This window comes from Convolutriloba macropyga, chromosome 14, assembly GCF_964194025.1.
Source record: "Convolutriloba macropyga chromosome 14, txConMacr16.3, whole genome shotgun sequence".
NCBI classification, from domain to species: Eukaryota; Metazoa; Xenacoelomorpha; order Acoela; family Convolutidae; genus Convolutriloba; species Convolutriloba macropyga.
In genome coordinates, this window is record NC_134481.1 from 31,981,097 (window position 1) to 31,997,420 (window position 16,324).

The window sequence follows — 16,324 nt, forward strand, 5'->3', positions numbered from 1 at the left end:
GAGGGATGGACTACCCATTTTATTCCGGAACATATGTAGGTGGAGGGTATACGTAGGTTGGGGTTAGGTAGATGTAGAGAATAGGTTGATGGGGGTGGGTGGGGGGGGGGGGGGGGGGTCGACGAAGTGCTCGCAAATGACTCGCCAGCATTTGGATTTGGTAGTAGGGTTGGGAGGGCTGGTATGGACGAGAGGGGGTTCATTTCGCCAGGTGGAGGAGGGTGGACGGGGAGTGAATATGGGGGTCAAGAACCACCCGCCCTCCAAACCATGAAAATGTCTCCTTTAAAAAGCAGTTTCAGTGAATCGCATACTTAGAGACTACTAAGGCCCAAGAGAGCTGCTCCGTAATGTAAAAATAACCGACTAACGTCGGGCAAATTCCTCTCAAACGAACAGCCAGCGGTTAACTTGTCAGTAGCTAGCAACTGCTAAGTGAAGCTAGCTTTAGCTTGATTCGACTTTGGAACTTTTAGCTTCAAAGTTCTAGTTTTAGTTCTAGCCTAGATAGTAAATAAATAAAAAACTAATGTTTTAAAAACATGCAAAATATTGCAAAATTTGAAAGAAAAGTTTCTAGATTTCGCAGTGAAAAAAATGTTCGAAACCATTTTTCTTCTCTGGAGTTCTCCCAAGTAAACCATCTGCAAGATTTAAAAAGTTTCGGTGGCCAGTAATGATCGTTAAACTCAGAAAGGGACAAAAAAACTTAAAAATTTTAAAACATTCAAGATATTAAAATCTTCAAAACAAAGTTATTGTCTCAAGTGACTATCAAATATCCCTATTTCAAACTTTAAACAGTTTCAATGGCTCAAAGATCCATAAACTCGGAACATGATAATAATATTCCAGAAATTTGAAAAAAAAATTAAGATTTATCAAAAAACTGCTTAAGCTGGAGTTATTAAAATATTGACAACCATTTCATCAACTCTAAAAACCATGTAACAGCTTATTATTCAACCTTGGAGGAGGTCTCTAGGACCCTAGTGCCGGAAAAAATTCAAAAAGATTCAAAAACTTAAAATTGCAAAAATTTTAAAAAATGCTTAATTTCAAGATATTAAAATTTTGAAAACATTTCATTTCATCTAGAAACTCTGCAGTAATTTATCATCAAACCCTAGAAGAGGTTCCTTGAAAAACATTCCAATACATCCAGAAAATTTAAAAACTTGCAAAATTTATTTAAAAAATTGCTAAAATTTGTGATAGTAATAGATTAGAAACTATTCCGTGGTCAACAAACACTAACGCAGGTTTTCTGACCCCTGAGGTTAAAAAACCTGTATAACTACAATAAATGTCAAAACAATTGAAAAAAATAGCAAACTTTGTCAAAAAATTGCTAAAATTTGTGGTTTAAATTTCGAAAAACATTCCATTACATCTAGAAACTAAACAGTAACCTATTGTCAAACCCTAAAAAAGATTCCTTGAAAAACATTCCATTAAATCTAGAAACTATACAGTCCCCTATTGTCAAACCCTAGAGGAGGTTCCTTGGCTCTTGAGGCTGGAGAAACCTAGAAAACGAGAAAAAATTTGAAAAACTTGGGAAAAATGCAGTAACCTATGGCCCCACCCTAGAGGAGCTTCTTTGGCTCTCGAGGCTGGAGAAACCTAAAAAACGAGAAAGGTTTCAAAAAAATTTGAAAAACTGCAAGTTTTTTTTTAAAAAAAGTGCTAAATTCGTGATATTAAAAAATTAAGAACTCTTCCATGGCAAAAAAATTCCCGTAATTTCTTATCAAATCTGTAAGGAGGTTTTCTGGCCCTTGCGTCAGGAAAGACCTGAACAATGAAAAAACATAGCTGGCAGATTGCCAGAAAATAGCCGCAAAAGATTCGTAGATCGGCAGTCTAAAAAAACAGTAAAAAAGACAGACCAAAAAAATTCGTCTTTTCATTGAAGGCTGATCGGTTATATTTTGATTAAAAAGGTGTATAATTTATTGCTGCCACTATTAGCTGATCTCAAATAACCTTCATTTAGTGTGACAAACACCCATTTGACCTTATCTCTTTGAATTAAAGTAAATAAATTAAAGTAAATAAATAAAGTCAATTTCGAAGTGAGGAAGTCAATTTTGAGAGTGAGTGTGACCAAAAAATTAATCACGCGCATGAACAAAAAACTCGCTCCACTAAGAGCAAAAAACGACGTCACACATGCAATTCAGTTGAAATTGCATGAACGAATGAAAAAAAAACCAAGAGAAGGCCAATAATAGCCCCAGCTATCGCTGTGCGGCTATTAATAAATAAAAAACATTCCACTACCACTAGAAACAATGCAGTAACCTATTATCAAACCCTAGAGGAGGTTCCTTGACACTTAGGGTTGATAAAAACCAAAAAATGTCAAAAATTTTCAAAAAGCTTGAAAAAAAATCCAAAATAGAATAAATTTGCGTTTTTAGCAGGCGGTTGTTGGTCAGTAGCTAGCCACGACAGGTGGGGGGGGGGGGGTGGGCATGCACCGGGGGCTGATTGGGGGTGGGGGAAATAGTGGGGGTCAACAGTGGGGGTGGGGTGTCTTCAACCTCTAAGAACCGCCCTTCACACCATAAGTATAAGTCTCCAAAACAGTTTGAGCCGAAACAGAGCTGAAAGGCTCTAAAAGAACTTAGTGTCTGCTGAGCGCTACCTGATTATCCCGTTTTTAAGGACGAAAAGTCAAATGAGTCAGACAAAAAAAAATCGGTCAAGCGAAAAATCGCAAAAAGACCGACAGGAATAATATAATTGCTGCATACTTCGTTGGAGAGCAATTAATGACTTCCAGCCGCTACCTGTTTATTCCGTTTTTGCGTACAAAATTGAAAATAGATGAAGCAAAAAATTGCATAAAAGCAATAGAACTTATATAATTGAAACAAACACCGTTTGGAAGGAATTAAAAACGGTCAGAAGAACGATTCTCCAAACGATTTAAACTCCTTTAAATTATCGAAACACCTAAAAATAAAGTTGAAATTTCAATTTTTTTATTATAGCGGAAAATAGCCGCCAATGACGCGCTCGACGCATATCTGGATTAGATTAGAAAAAAAGAAGAGAAAGAAAATGAGAATTTTTTCCATAAATTCCAAAAACTGTTTGAATTCTGTGGGCAGTTACAGTTAGATTTTAAAACTCTACTTAATTCAGTTTCTAAATTGAAAGCTATTAAGCTATTAATACCAATGTCAGCAAGCAATTGCTCTAATGAACATTGATGACCTATTGGACTTTGACTTAATGTCCGGGCTTCATGGGTTTATCATTTTTGATTTTGCTCTTTTGACTTTGACCGTATTCACTTCATTGCGTAATTCAATACGTGAAAGAATTTAAAACCCATTCAGTTGAAACAGTGAGTGAGGTAAGTCAGAAGTCAAACATGAAATCGTGACTTATGAGAAACGAAAAACGTGATCAAAAGGTAAAGCGAATGAAAGAAAAAGGAGAGCACCTAAATGATAGCCGTTGAGAGGCTGACGGTGGCTATTAAACAGAAAAAATTTAAAAACCACTTTGAAATAGCTGCTTCAAAAAGCAGGATGTGAACAAATTTTGTTGGCACCTCAATAGTTTACTATCTCTAAACTATTGATTAAAAAAATCCTCGAAAACTTGTTTCAGAGTTGTAAGAACACAATGCCCAATACAGTTCCAATTCTTTGAATTGTAAACATGAAAAGCTAACGTCCGACCAATTTCTCTCGAACGACAGGTGGGGCATTTAATTCAGGGGCTGTAGCCTAGATAACTTTTGTATGAGTGCGAAAACTTAAGACCAGGATGGGATTCGAACCCAGGACAGCCGGAATCCATTTCCGAAACTAACCACGCGGCTTTTAGGCCCTTGAGCTATCCCATGCTACTATCGGTTTTATTTTAGCAACAAAATTTACTTCGGGGTGAGAATACTTGCGATAACTCAAAAATGAAAAAGAAAAGCATGAAGAAGTCGGTGAGAAGTCAAAGAACGTTCTATAAGAAAAGCCCAAAAACGTTCACGCAACATTTTTGCATAAATAAAGACAAGCGTTTACAATAAATGTTGCAAGTTTCGTTTGAGAGCAATTAAAAAAATTAATGAAGGCGCGGGAATAGCCGGCTGATTAGATGATCCGCCAGTGAAAAAAAAAACGAACAACCATTCCACGGTAACCTGATCTAACATCTCATCACCTGACACCAAGAGATTGTTAAAGGTTACGCTAGTTATAAATAACAGGGAAATCCACTAAAAAACTGTTTAATTAAGAAGTTCTACAAAAGAGCACAACAAAGACTTGACAAAAAGACAAATGACGCAAAAACTATAATGCAAATTTTATCCCAAAAAGTCATCTAGATACAGATGATAAGGTTCCTCGGATATGCTGCCACAACATAAAGTTCGGGCTTCTGTTAAGTGCACTTTACTGGCTTCAGAAGAGAAATGAATTATCAAAGAACGTATCACATCATAGATTGAACATCAACTCGAAGTTGCCGACAAAAGAACTCAGTGAATAAAATGTTACTTCGAGAACTTTTGTATAATACTAAAGCTTCGCGCACCAAATGCTCCCAATTCAAAGACTTGTGATTCTTTCGTATTGTTTCCTACAATATTTTTGTAAGTAAACAATATATTTTTTAAGTATTTGGAACTAAACTACTGTATGACAGGCGCTCTATGGTACTCCTGGGTTAGTTTTCCTTAATTTCTTCCTATGTGCGCTCATACCATAGTTTAACCAGAAAGCCGCAGTTATTGTAACAAAGCAGGTTGGTTGAAAAGTTCATTCGTGATTCAAGCCAGCTTTTTGGTGTATTTTATTCAGTGCACAGAAAATTCATTTCGGACTTCTGACCAACTTGTTTTATATGCTTCACAATCGTAGCAGTCTGTTTAACGCAGTATCATTTTGAATATTCAATTGCTTTGTTAGTACCTACGATATTTTGTGCGAACAGGGGGTGCGAACACAGCAGAGTGCCAAACTGACCTATGAAAGTGATGGCTCTTGGAAAGTGAAGCATGATGTCAGATGAGAACTGGTCGTCAATGGGCACCTTGAGGTACTTGATCTCGCCAATCAGCTCCTCAAACGCACTCAATCCACTCTGTTTTTCATCACTGTTCCCTGCTGTTCGCTGTTGTTCCTGAGAGGAGGATGAAGTTGCAGCTGATGTTAATCTACTTCCGCCACCATCACCATCTTTGCTACTGTTCGCTTTGCGTGTGCTTTTTTCATCACTATTCTTCTTACTACTTGCAGTTGCTGTCTTTGAAGGTGAGGACTTGCTCCTGTCGATACTTTCGCATCTGAAAGAAACAGAAACTCCAAATAACAGACAGAATTTTTTTTACTGGGGACATTTTTTTGCTTTACAATTGAGCTGGAAAATATGTTTAGTTGACTGACCTAGATCGTATAAATGACTGGGTATCGATTGATTCAAAGAAACTAGGTAAGTCAACTAGAATTAATTTCCAACTCCATTGTAAAGCAAAGCAAAATATATCCAAATTTTACTCAGTTTTAGCAGTAGCCTGCCACCAGTTGAGTTCAATTGCTTTAAATTATGAATGAGATTTTAAAAAATTCGAGGTCAGCTGCAAACATCCGATCAAAAAGTCGAAACGGCTAAACGAAGATCTTGCATAAACAACGCCCGAAGAATTCTGGAACTAGCTCGCAGAAAGTAGGAAGCTACCCCACACTAACTAACGTCACAACTTAAAAAATTACAATATAAAAGTCAGCATATAAGACCAGATCGGGGCATTCTTTTGTTGAACAGATTTCTATTTCTTTTTTCAAATTATTTAGCATACATTCGAAGTTCCAGCACAAGTTTTCTTTTCTATTAGGCAAAGCTGGTCAAGAGGGCAGGAGGAAAAGAGGTTCAAATCGCGAGGTGGAGGAGGGTGGACGAGAGTGTTGGGGGGGGTGACTGAGGGACGAGTGTCGAATTTTAAGATCAAGAACAGCCCTTCACACCATAAAATTATTTCCACGAAACAGTTTTGGCGAATCAAATACTTAGAAAAGCGTAAAGCTCAGCAACTTAATGCCCTCCGAGCGCTGCCAGTTTATCCCGTTTTTGGGGCCAAAACGTCAAAAGGGTCAGACAAAAATTACTCAAGCGACAAATTGTATAAAAAGACCACAGGACTTTTAATTCTACAAACTTCGTTTGAGAGCAGTTAAAAAGCCCAACAAAAAGATTTAGAAAAAATTTACGAGCATAAAATTTTTTACCACCAAGGTTTACTAAATTGGTCAACCAGTATCCTCATTTTATAACAGTAAATTGAGAGAAGATTGAAAAAAAAACTTAAAATCAGCAACTAACCGCTCATCAAAAAATTTCAGCAAGTAACCGCTCATCAAAAAATTTGCATCAACCAAGTGGACATAGAAATAAACTCGGAAGATTACAAGGAAACAGCCGCCAATGATCCCTGTAGCCCCAATTAAGAACGAAAGAACAGAAAAAATGAATTATGAATTAAAGATGGGGGATACAGGGGCTAGTAGTATCAAAACTAATAAACATCAGAGACGGTAACTGAAAACTATGAAAAGGAAGTTCAAGTAGCTGGCATAAAATTAGGCTTCATGGGTTTATCCCGCTTTATTCATGGTTTCATTTCTATAACTCCTTTTATTTTAGATAGCTTTTCTCAGCAACTGCTTTCTTCAGTATATCCAAACAAATTTTCAATGGACGAACTAAAAATCATAGCAGTACATGTCCTGAAATACAACCCAAAGAATTGAATTAGCTAATGAACTTATTCTCCCCATTAGCAACCTGTCATAAATGAATCTAAATATTAAGACAACAACAATATAACCAATTTTCGTAAAATCTGCAGAACTGGCTTACAATTTTTGGAAATTAGAGCTTTTAGAGCAATAGCGACTCACGGAAAAAGTTTTTTTTCATTTAAATAAATCTTCATTAGCAAAAATAAATAAATTCTTCATTCAGTGACCTGTCATTATTGAAGATAAATGATAGGACAGTAGTAAGTTCAACAAATAAAAGCATAACAAAAAATCACGTATATTTGTGAAAACTAAAAACGTATGATTCATAGAAATTATAGTTATGACCTGAAACGGTTGACTCTATCGGTCCTTACTAGCAAATGAGCCCATAAGTGTTCAAGCGCCCAGACTTATCCCTTTTCCTTTGATTTCGCTTTCTGAATTTGACCGTAATCGCGTAAATTTGCTGAATTGTGACTTATGTATTCCTGAAAAGGTAAAATAGCTTAAAATTTAAACCAAAAATTAAAACAAATCTGTCCATATTAACTGATGATTTCTCAAATTTTTGCTATTTTGACAATATGGTTGCTACTCGGTCCAACTGAAGTAAATAACTGAACCAGAACGTGATAAAACGCGTTAACATTACCATAACATTTTAAAAGAATAATTTTAACCTCTTACGTTTTCATATCAGATATACTTAAACAAATTAATTTATAACATAGCTGGCAAATTGCCCGAAAATAGCCACAATAGCTTCATAATTCTGTCGTCTCAAAAAGAAGGTAAAAAAGACAGACCAAAAAAGAAACTTATTCTTTTCATTAAGGGCTGAGATGTTAAATTTTGAATCTGAATAACTCATTGCTGTTTCTATAAGCTGCTTTTAAATAACCTTCAAATAAAATGACACGCATCCATTTGACCTTCTCTTTGAATTAAAGCAAAGAAAAGTCAATTTCAGAGTGAGGAAGTCATTTTTAAGAGTGAGGTAAGTCACGTGTGACCAAAAAATTAATCACGCGAATGAACAAAAAACTAGCTCAACTAAGAGCAAAAAATGACGTCACGCACGCAATTCAGTTGAAATTGCATGAACGAATGAACAAAAGCAGATTTGAAGTGGTTGTGACGTCATATGGTTGTAACAAAAATCTTGACGACGAAATAAAAAAACATAGCAGGACAAGTCCTGACGTACAATTCAAAGATTTTTCATTGACTAAACAGAAAACTGGACCTGGAACGGACTATGAATGGATTGGGAAGACCATTGAGAAAAAAATCCGATCCAAAAAATCGAGAAAAAAACAGTAAAAATCAAGGTGAAATTGCCGCATGTGAACAAAAAACCACTAGCGAGAAAACGAATTTTTGTTCAAACACTATTTTCTCACTCTACTTTAAATTTAGAGCAAAAAAATTTCACGCCACAAAACCACTCGCTTTTTTGCTCTACTTCCTGTTTCGGTGTGACCAAAATCACTACTCCAATTTGACTTCAAAAATCATGAAAATGTGTGAACAGGTCTTAAAAAAAGAAAGACAGCGCCCCAATACAATTCAAATTCTTTGAACAGTAAAAAACCAAGAGAAGGCCAGTAATAGCCTCAGCTAACGCTTTGCGGCTATTAAAAAAGACGCTCCAATAATACTCGAGTTTGAGTAGTAAAAAGCTACATATGATTACGATAACTTCATGAAGCTTTGTTAGAGCAAGTTACAATAACAGATTGTATTACCATGACCCACAATTCAGAATTCGGGTGTTTTCGCCCTTGAATTATGCCGTTAAGACCTTTTTCAAGACCTGGAAAAAACAACCCCTTGGCATATTACCTTCGTGTTCTAGTAGTTATTCTAAATCACGTATCGAAGTTCAAAATGATCGAAAATATTCTAAGAGAGATCTTTCTTAGTTAAAACAGGAGCTCAATAAAAAATGAATTGCCGACACGACTACTAATTGTACCTCCTGAAGTTGGGTAACTCAATGAGATACAATGCCGGGTTAACCGATGTGAATTTAACAAAAAAATTAAAAAACAAAACAGAAATCATGAGAGACAAAAAAAGTCTCAACATAATGAAAAGTTAATGAAACAGCATTGTAAACGTTTTTCTCTCGGAACAGACAGAATTTTACTCGTCTGATAAATTTAATTTGATAAGGGAAAACGGGGGAAACCAAAACTTCAGCTGCAACATGTTATTACTAGAACACGACTTTATCTCACGACGTTATATAGAACACGACGAATCAGATTAACCACAAAGCTGTATTTAACTTAGGTTTTTGAAATAACGGCTGATAAAATGTTTTTCCCTCAAAAATGTTTTTTCTACTGTAATTGAATGAGCCTGCATACTTTAACTTCCTGTCCCCTTTTGTCACCTCAGATTCCATCTGTGAAATGATATCTAAACACCGCGCAGATTGACGGAAAATCAGCCGCCAATGATTTCCATAACCCCGACTCTCATTCAACGAACAGAAAATATTTTTGCACAAAAATAGTTTTAAAGAACGAACTATTGTTTCTCAATGATGTGATAAAGGCGCTAATATTAATACCGAACAGCACTAGAGATGGTAATTGAAACATATAAGAACAAATTTCAAGAACCGGGCATATAAAATGGGGCCTTATGGGTTTATCCCCTTTTTATTCTTCTTCAATTTCATGACTACTCCGTTCATTTAGACTGCAGACTAATTTTCAATTTCACAACTGAAGACAACACTATCAGCCTTCATAACAGCCTTAAAAGAACAGCATAAAAACAAATAAAAGGTACACAAAAGTAAACAAAGCACTGCAAAGATAGAAAATAAAATTGTTTCAATTCTTTCAAAAGAATAGTGCTATAGATGTTCTTATTCCCAACAACGTCTATCTCAAATGACTTTTATACGATGCGAGTTCAGGCAGCAAATTCAAATCTGAGCAAAATCATTGCTGACAAAGTAAAAGAACATTTGATGAAAAATGTCATTGAAAATAAGTAAAAGCACATTTGACGGAAGATACCCACCATTGATTCCCATAACCAGGACTGTCAGTCAACGACCGGAAAATGATTTTTGTACAAAAATAGTTTTTAATTACGAACTATTTTGATGTCATTTCGTAGCTGGACAAGCTTCTGTTTCTCAATGAGGGAATACAGGGCGTATGTCAACACCGAAAAGCACTAGAGATAAGACATATAAGAGCAAATTTCAAGTAGCGGGCATATAAAAAAGGGCAAAAGGGCTTTATTGGTTTATCCAGTTTTATTCCCGGTTTCTTTTTATGACCCCGTTCATTTTCAACTGATTCTCTCAGCAAATGCTTTCTTCAGTGGAGCAAAACAGTTTTTAATTCGGCGAAGTAAAAAACATAGTAGGACCACTCCTGAAATACAATTCAAAGAATCGACGCAACTGAAGACAACACTATCAACCTCCTTAAAAGCCTTAAAAGAACAGCCTCCGAAAACAAACGAAACATATAACAAGACGCACACGAAAGTAAGCAAAGCACTACAAAAATAAAAAATACAAATTTGTTTAATTTCTTTTAAAAGAATAGTGTTATAGAGGCCCTTATTCTAAACAAGTCCAATCTCAAATGACCTTTACACAATACGAGTTCAGGTAGCAAACACTAACTCTGAGCAAAATCAGACAAAGTAAAAGAACATTTGAACAAAAATGTTTTTGCAAATAAGTAAAAGTACGACGTTTGATGACAAATATCAATGAAAATAAGCGGCAACAAAGCCAATAAAACACGCGACTAAAACTTGAACTCTTCAACAAATATTGCAGTATCTACCAATAGAAGGCATATCAACTTAAATGAAAGCAACTTAAACGTTTTGGAGGGAAGAAAAGATTTGTCATTATTGAGACCACGTGATAGAACAACAAAAACTGCAAGAACTCGGAAATTCCAAAAAAAACAAATCGCTAATAAATTTTGAAAACAAGTCGTGTTGAAGTCATTAAACTCTGAAATTTAAGGATTTTAAAATTCCGAAATTAAAAACACTAGATAAGCACAAATATGCCTAAAAGACCTAGATCCACTTAGACTTATGACCAGTGAGATGAAGTAAACAAAAAAGCACAAGAAAGGGGCAGAATCCAAAACAACTAACATTTTTGAAAGCAAGTGTTGTCAAAGCAGTGAAGAATGTTAGATATGAATTCAAACCTCTAATTTGATCAAAATGGGGACTCACAGAAGAGTGAGTGACAGCTATCCTCAATGAGGGCAACTGACAGAACAGAAAAAACTAAAATAGATTGAAAACAGTTAGTGTCAAAGTCGCTAAAAAAATAATTTCACTTCAAATCATTAAAATGAGTCAAACAGATCTTAATAGAGCCATTGATATTAATCATTAGTGTGAATAAATAAAAAATGACGAAAGTATTTACGGAAACCTGTATTTAAAAGTATTCGTTCACAAAAAACAACAACAGAAGTCATATAGTGAAAAAAGACACCATTTTCTCACTTCATTATAATAAACTCTGCACTTTGAAAAAGTCGCGCGCTAAAACTACGCTCTTATGCTCCTCTTACTACTCCAGCGTAACTGAAATCAAATGTGACTTCAAAATGTATCGAAGTTCAAAATGATCGAAAATATTCTAAGAGAGATCTTTCTTAGTTAAAACAGGAGCTCAATAAAAAATGAATTGCCGACACGACTACTAATTGTACCTCCTGAAGTTGGGTAACTCAATGAGATACAATGCCGGGTTAACCGATGTGAATTTAACAAAAAAATTAAAAAACAAAACAGAAATCATGAGAGACAAAAAAAGTCTCAACATAATGAAAAGTTAATGAAACAGCATTGTAAACGTTTTTCTCTCGGAACAGACAGAATTTTACTCGTCTGATAAATTTAATTTGATAAGGGAAAACGGGGGAAACCAAAACTTCAGCTGCAACATGTTATTATTAGAACACGACTTTATCTCACGACGTTATATAGAACACGACGAATCAGATTAACCACAAAGCTGTATTTAACTTAGGTTCTTGAAATAACGGCTGATAAAATGTTTTTCCCTCAAAAATGTTTTTTCTACTGTAATTGAATGAGCCTGCATACTTTAACTTCCTGTCCCCTTTTGTCACCTCAGATTCCATCTGTGAAATGATATCTAAACACCGCGCAGATTGACGGAAAATCAGCCGCCAATGATTTCCATAACCCCGACTCTCATTCAACGAACAGAAAATATTTTTGCACAAAAATAGTTTTAATGAACGAACTATTGTTTCTCAATGATGTGATACAGGCGCTAATATTAATACCGAACAGCACTAGAGATGGTAATTGAAACATATAAGAACAAATTTCAAGAACTGGGCATATAAAATGGGGCCTTATGGGTTTATCCCCTTTTTATTCTTCTTCAATTTCATGACTACGCCGTTCATTTAGACTGCAGACTAATTTTCAATTTCACAACTGAAGACAACACTATCAGCCTTCATAACAGCCTTAAAAGAACAGCATAAAAACAAATAAAAGGTACACAAAAGTAAACAAAGCACTGCAAAGATAGAAAATAAAATTGTTTCAATTCTTTCAAAAGAATAGTGCTATAGATGTTCTTATTCCCAACAACGTCTATCTCAAATGACTTTTATACGATGCGAGTTCAGGCAGCAAATTCAAATCTGAGCAAAATCATTGCTGACAAAGTAAAAGAACATTTGATGAAAAATGTCATTGAAAATAAGTAAAAGCACATTTGACGGAAGATACCCACCATTGATTCCCATAACCAGGACTGTCAGTCAACGACCAGAAAATGATTTTTGTACAAAAATAGTTTTTAATTACGAACTATTTTGATGTCATTTCGTAGCTGGACAAGCTTCTGTTTCTCAATGAGGGAATACAGGGCGTATGTCAACACCGAAAAGCACTAGAGATGGTAACTAAGACATATAAGAGCAAATTTCAAGTAGCGGGCATATAAAAAAGGGCAAAAGGGCTTTATTGGTTTATCCAGTTTTATTCCCGGTTTCTTTTTATGACCCCGTTCATTTTCAACTGATTCTCTCAGCAAATGCTTTCTTCAGTGGAGCAAAACAGTTTTTAATTCGGCGAAGTAAAAAACATAGTAGGACCACTCCTGAAATACAATTCAAAGAATCGACGCAACTGAAGACAACACTATCAACCTCCTTAAAAGCCTTAAAAGAACAGCCTCCGAAAACAAACGAAACATATAACAAGACGCACACGAAAGTAAGCAAAGCACTACAAAAATAAAAAATACAAATTTGTTTAATTTCTTTTAAAAGAATAGTGTTATAGAGGCCCTTATTCTAAACAAGTCCAATCTCAAATGACCTTTACACAATACGAGTTCAGGTAGCAAACACTAACTCTGAGCAAAATCAGACAAAGTAAAAGAACATTTGAACAAAAATGTTTTTGCAAATAAGTAAAAGTACGACGTTTGATGACAAATATCAATGAAAATAAGCGGCAACAAAGCCAATAAAACACGCGACTAAAACTTGAACTCTTCAACAAATATTGCAGTATCTACCAATAGAAGGCATATCAACTTAAATGAAAGCAACTTAAACGTTTTGGAGGGAAGAAAAGATTTGTCATTATTGAGACCACGTGATAGAACAACAAAAACTGCAAGAACTCGGAAATTCCAAAAAAAACAAATCGCTAATAAATTTTGAAAACAAGTCGTGTTGAAGTCATTAAACTCTGAAATTTAAGGATTTTAAAATTCCGAAATTAAAAACACTAGATAAGCACAAATATGCCTAAAAGACCTAGATCCACTTAGACTTATGACCAGTGAGATGAAGTAAACAAAAAAGCACAAGAAAGGGGCAGAATCCAAAACAACTAACATTTTTGAAAGCAAGTGTTGTCAAAGCAGTGAAGAATGTTAGATATGAATTCAAACCTCTAATTTGATCAAAATGGGGACTCACAGAAGAGTGACTGACAGCTATCCTCAATGAGGGCAACTGACAGAACAGAAAAAACTAAAATAGATTGAAAACAGTTAGTGTCAAAGTCGCTAAAAAAATAATTTCACTTCAAATCATTAAAATGAGTCAAACAGATCTTAATAGAGCCATTGATATTAATCATTAGTGTGAATAAATAAAAAATGACGAAAGTATTTACGGAAACCTGTATTTAAAAGTATTCGTTCACAAAAAACAACAACAGAAGTCATATAGTGAAAAAAGACACCATTTTCTCACTTCATTATAATAAACTCTGCACTTTGAAAAAGTCGCGCGCTAAAAATACGCTCTTATGCTCCTCTTACTACTCCAGCGTAACTGAAATCAAATGTGACTTCTCATTGACAAATAGAGGTAAAATAAGAGTGAACAGATCTTAAAGAGCGCACCAATACAATTCAAATTTTTGAATTTTAAAAAAAGAATAGGGCCGATAAAACGGCACGCTGAGCAGATGAGGGTGGCTACTTATAACAAAGTAATTCAAACTTATTGTAAAAATATGAAAGAAATCAAGCTGTTTAGATACATACGTCTTCTCAGCAGGCATGCCGTTAATTAGTTGTCAAAAAATTTAGACCGTAAAACACAACACGCTACCCATACCTATAAAATAGCCTTATTCTGACGAAACGTATTGGGGAAAAAATTCAGCCAAAAAGATTTCAAAAAATAATACCTTCCAAAATTGCAACAGCATATACCTCGCCTTTCTAGTGTTAACAAATAGCTCATAACTTTGGAATGATGAAATTTGAAAAAACTCTTCAGTGCAATAATTTTTCATTCGTTTAAGCTAATATATGGTATTTCCTGAAAATATTTGATAGTTTTTAGGACCCCTCAAAAATTGATTCACTTTTCAAAGACTTCGAAAAAATTTCGACAAACAATTGGCCAAACAAATAAATTGGACTGGTATCTGGATCCTAACTCACATTTCCCCGCGATTGAAAACAAAACAACTGTCTTTTTGGCAACAGATGTTGGAGCATTGTATTTTTAAAATTATACATGAAAACAGAGCAGTCTTCATTTAAAAAAATGAAAACAAAAATGATGAATTAAAAAAAACTCTTTTGAAGATTAGTGCTTGTATAAAATTCTCTTGTAATATATCGTTCAACTCAAAGTTTCTAACATAGCCAGCAAATTGCTGAAAAATAGCCGCCGTTGACGCACATTAGGATTGAAACACAAAAAAGAAGAGATAGAAATTAACTGATTTTGTTTGTTTTTTTTTTCAGTATCAAAAAGGGTTCCAATTTAGCGTGCAGTTTCAGTTAGGTTCTTAAAAGATACTTAACTCAGCCTCTAAACGCAAAGCTATTAAGCTTAATACTAATATCCGCTAGCAACCAATCTAATGAACTTTGATAACCTAATGCACTATAACTTAATGATCGGGCTTTATCGGTTTATACCGCCTCTTTTGATTTTCATCTCCTGACTTTGACAGTATTCACCATTTTACGTAATTGAATGCGTAAAAGAATTTAAAATTCATTCAATTTAAACATTGAGTGAAGCTAGTCAGAAGTCAAATGTGAAAATTGTGACTTATGTAAAACGAAAAAAGTGGCCAAAAGGTAAAGCACATTAAAAAAAAAGGAGAGCGCCAATATAATAGCCGTTGAGAGGCTGACGGCGGCTTTTAAAACATTTAGAATGCCAAAAAGTTGAAAAACTAATCAGAAAACACACGCTGTCCTGAGATTTCTTCAGCCACAAAATCAACAAAGGAAAAGGACAAAATCTACAATTCTGTAATTAACCAATACTTGGATAACAATAGAAGGCCTCGACAATTCAAATTACGCGTTTCGATCGACACCACATTCGCTTTCATAATAATGAGGCCAAGTTTGCAACCATATTTTGAAACGTTGCAACCACATTTTAAAACGCATTTCAATCGATTTTAAAACGCATTTCAATAATTTCATATTGATGGGGCCGCGTTGGCTACCATATTTGAATATAACCGACTAACGTCGGGAGAATTGATCTCAAACGACCGGCGAGCGGTTGGCTTCGTCAGTAGCTAGCGACGGTTTATGTGAGGCTAGCTTTAGCTTGATTCGACTCTATAACTTTTAGTTTTCTAGCCTTGTTGGCAAATAAATCAAATAGAAAAAAACAGATATACTAAAAGTTTCAAAATATTACAAACTTAAATAGAAAAATTTCCAGATTTGGCAGTGAAAAAAAGGATCAAAACCATTTTCTGTCTCTGAACTTTTATCAAGCAACCCATCTGCAAGACTTGAATAATTTTCCAAAAAATCTTCCAAAAATTTGAAAAAAATTTAAATTTTATAAAATAAAAATTGCAAAAGCTGGAGTCATAAAATATTAAAAACATTCCGATAACTCCAGAAATTATGCATAAACTTATTATCAAACCTAGGAGAGGGTCCAAGGACCTAAAAATCAGACGTCCAATTGGGAAAAAAGTTTTGTTTGCTGCCTCGTTCTCTTGTAACAATCAGATTCCGGGCTATCTGGTACGCCCATCCCAATCTTAGA

General features: G+C 34.9%; 1 protein-coding gene across 1 annotated transcript in view; it reads right to left on the reverse strand.

Annotated features, from left to right (window-relative positions):
- LOC142353474 (uncharacterized) overlaps window positions 1-16,324 on the reverse strand; it is a 143,067-nt gene that overhangs the window by 33,424 nt on the left and 93,319 nt on the right. The window contains exon 7 of the mRNA XM_075405727.1: window positions 4,989-5,308. Coding sequence (XP_075261842.1) covers window positions 4,989-5,308 — 320 coding nt within the window. The remainder of the gene's footprint in view (window positions 1-4,988; window positions 5,309-16,324) is intronic.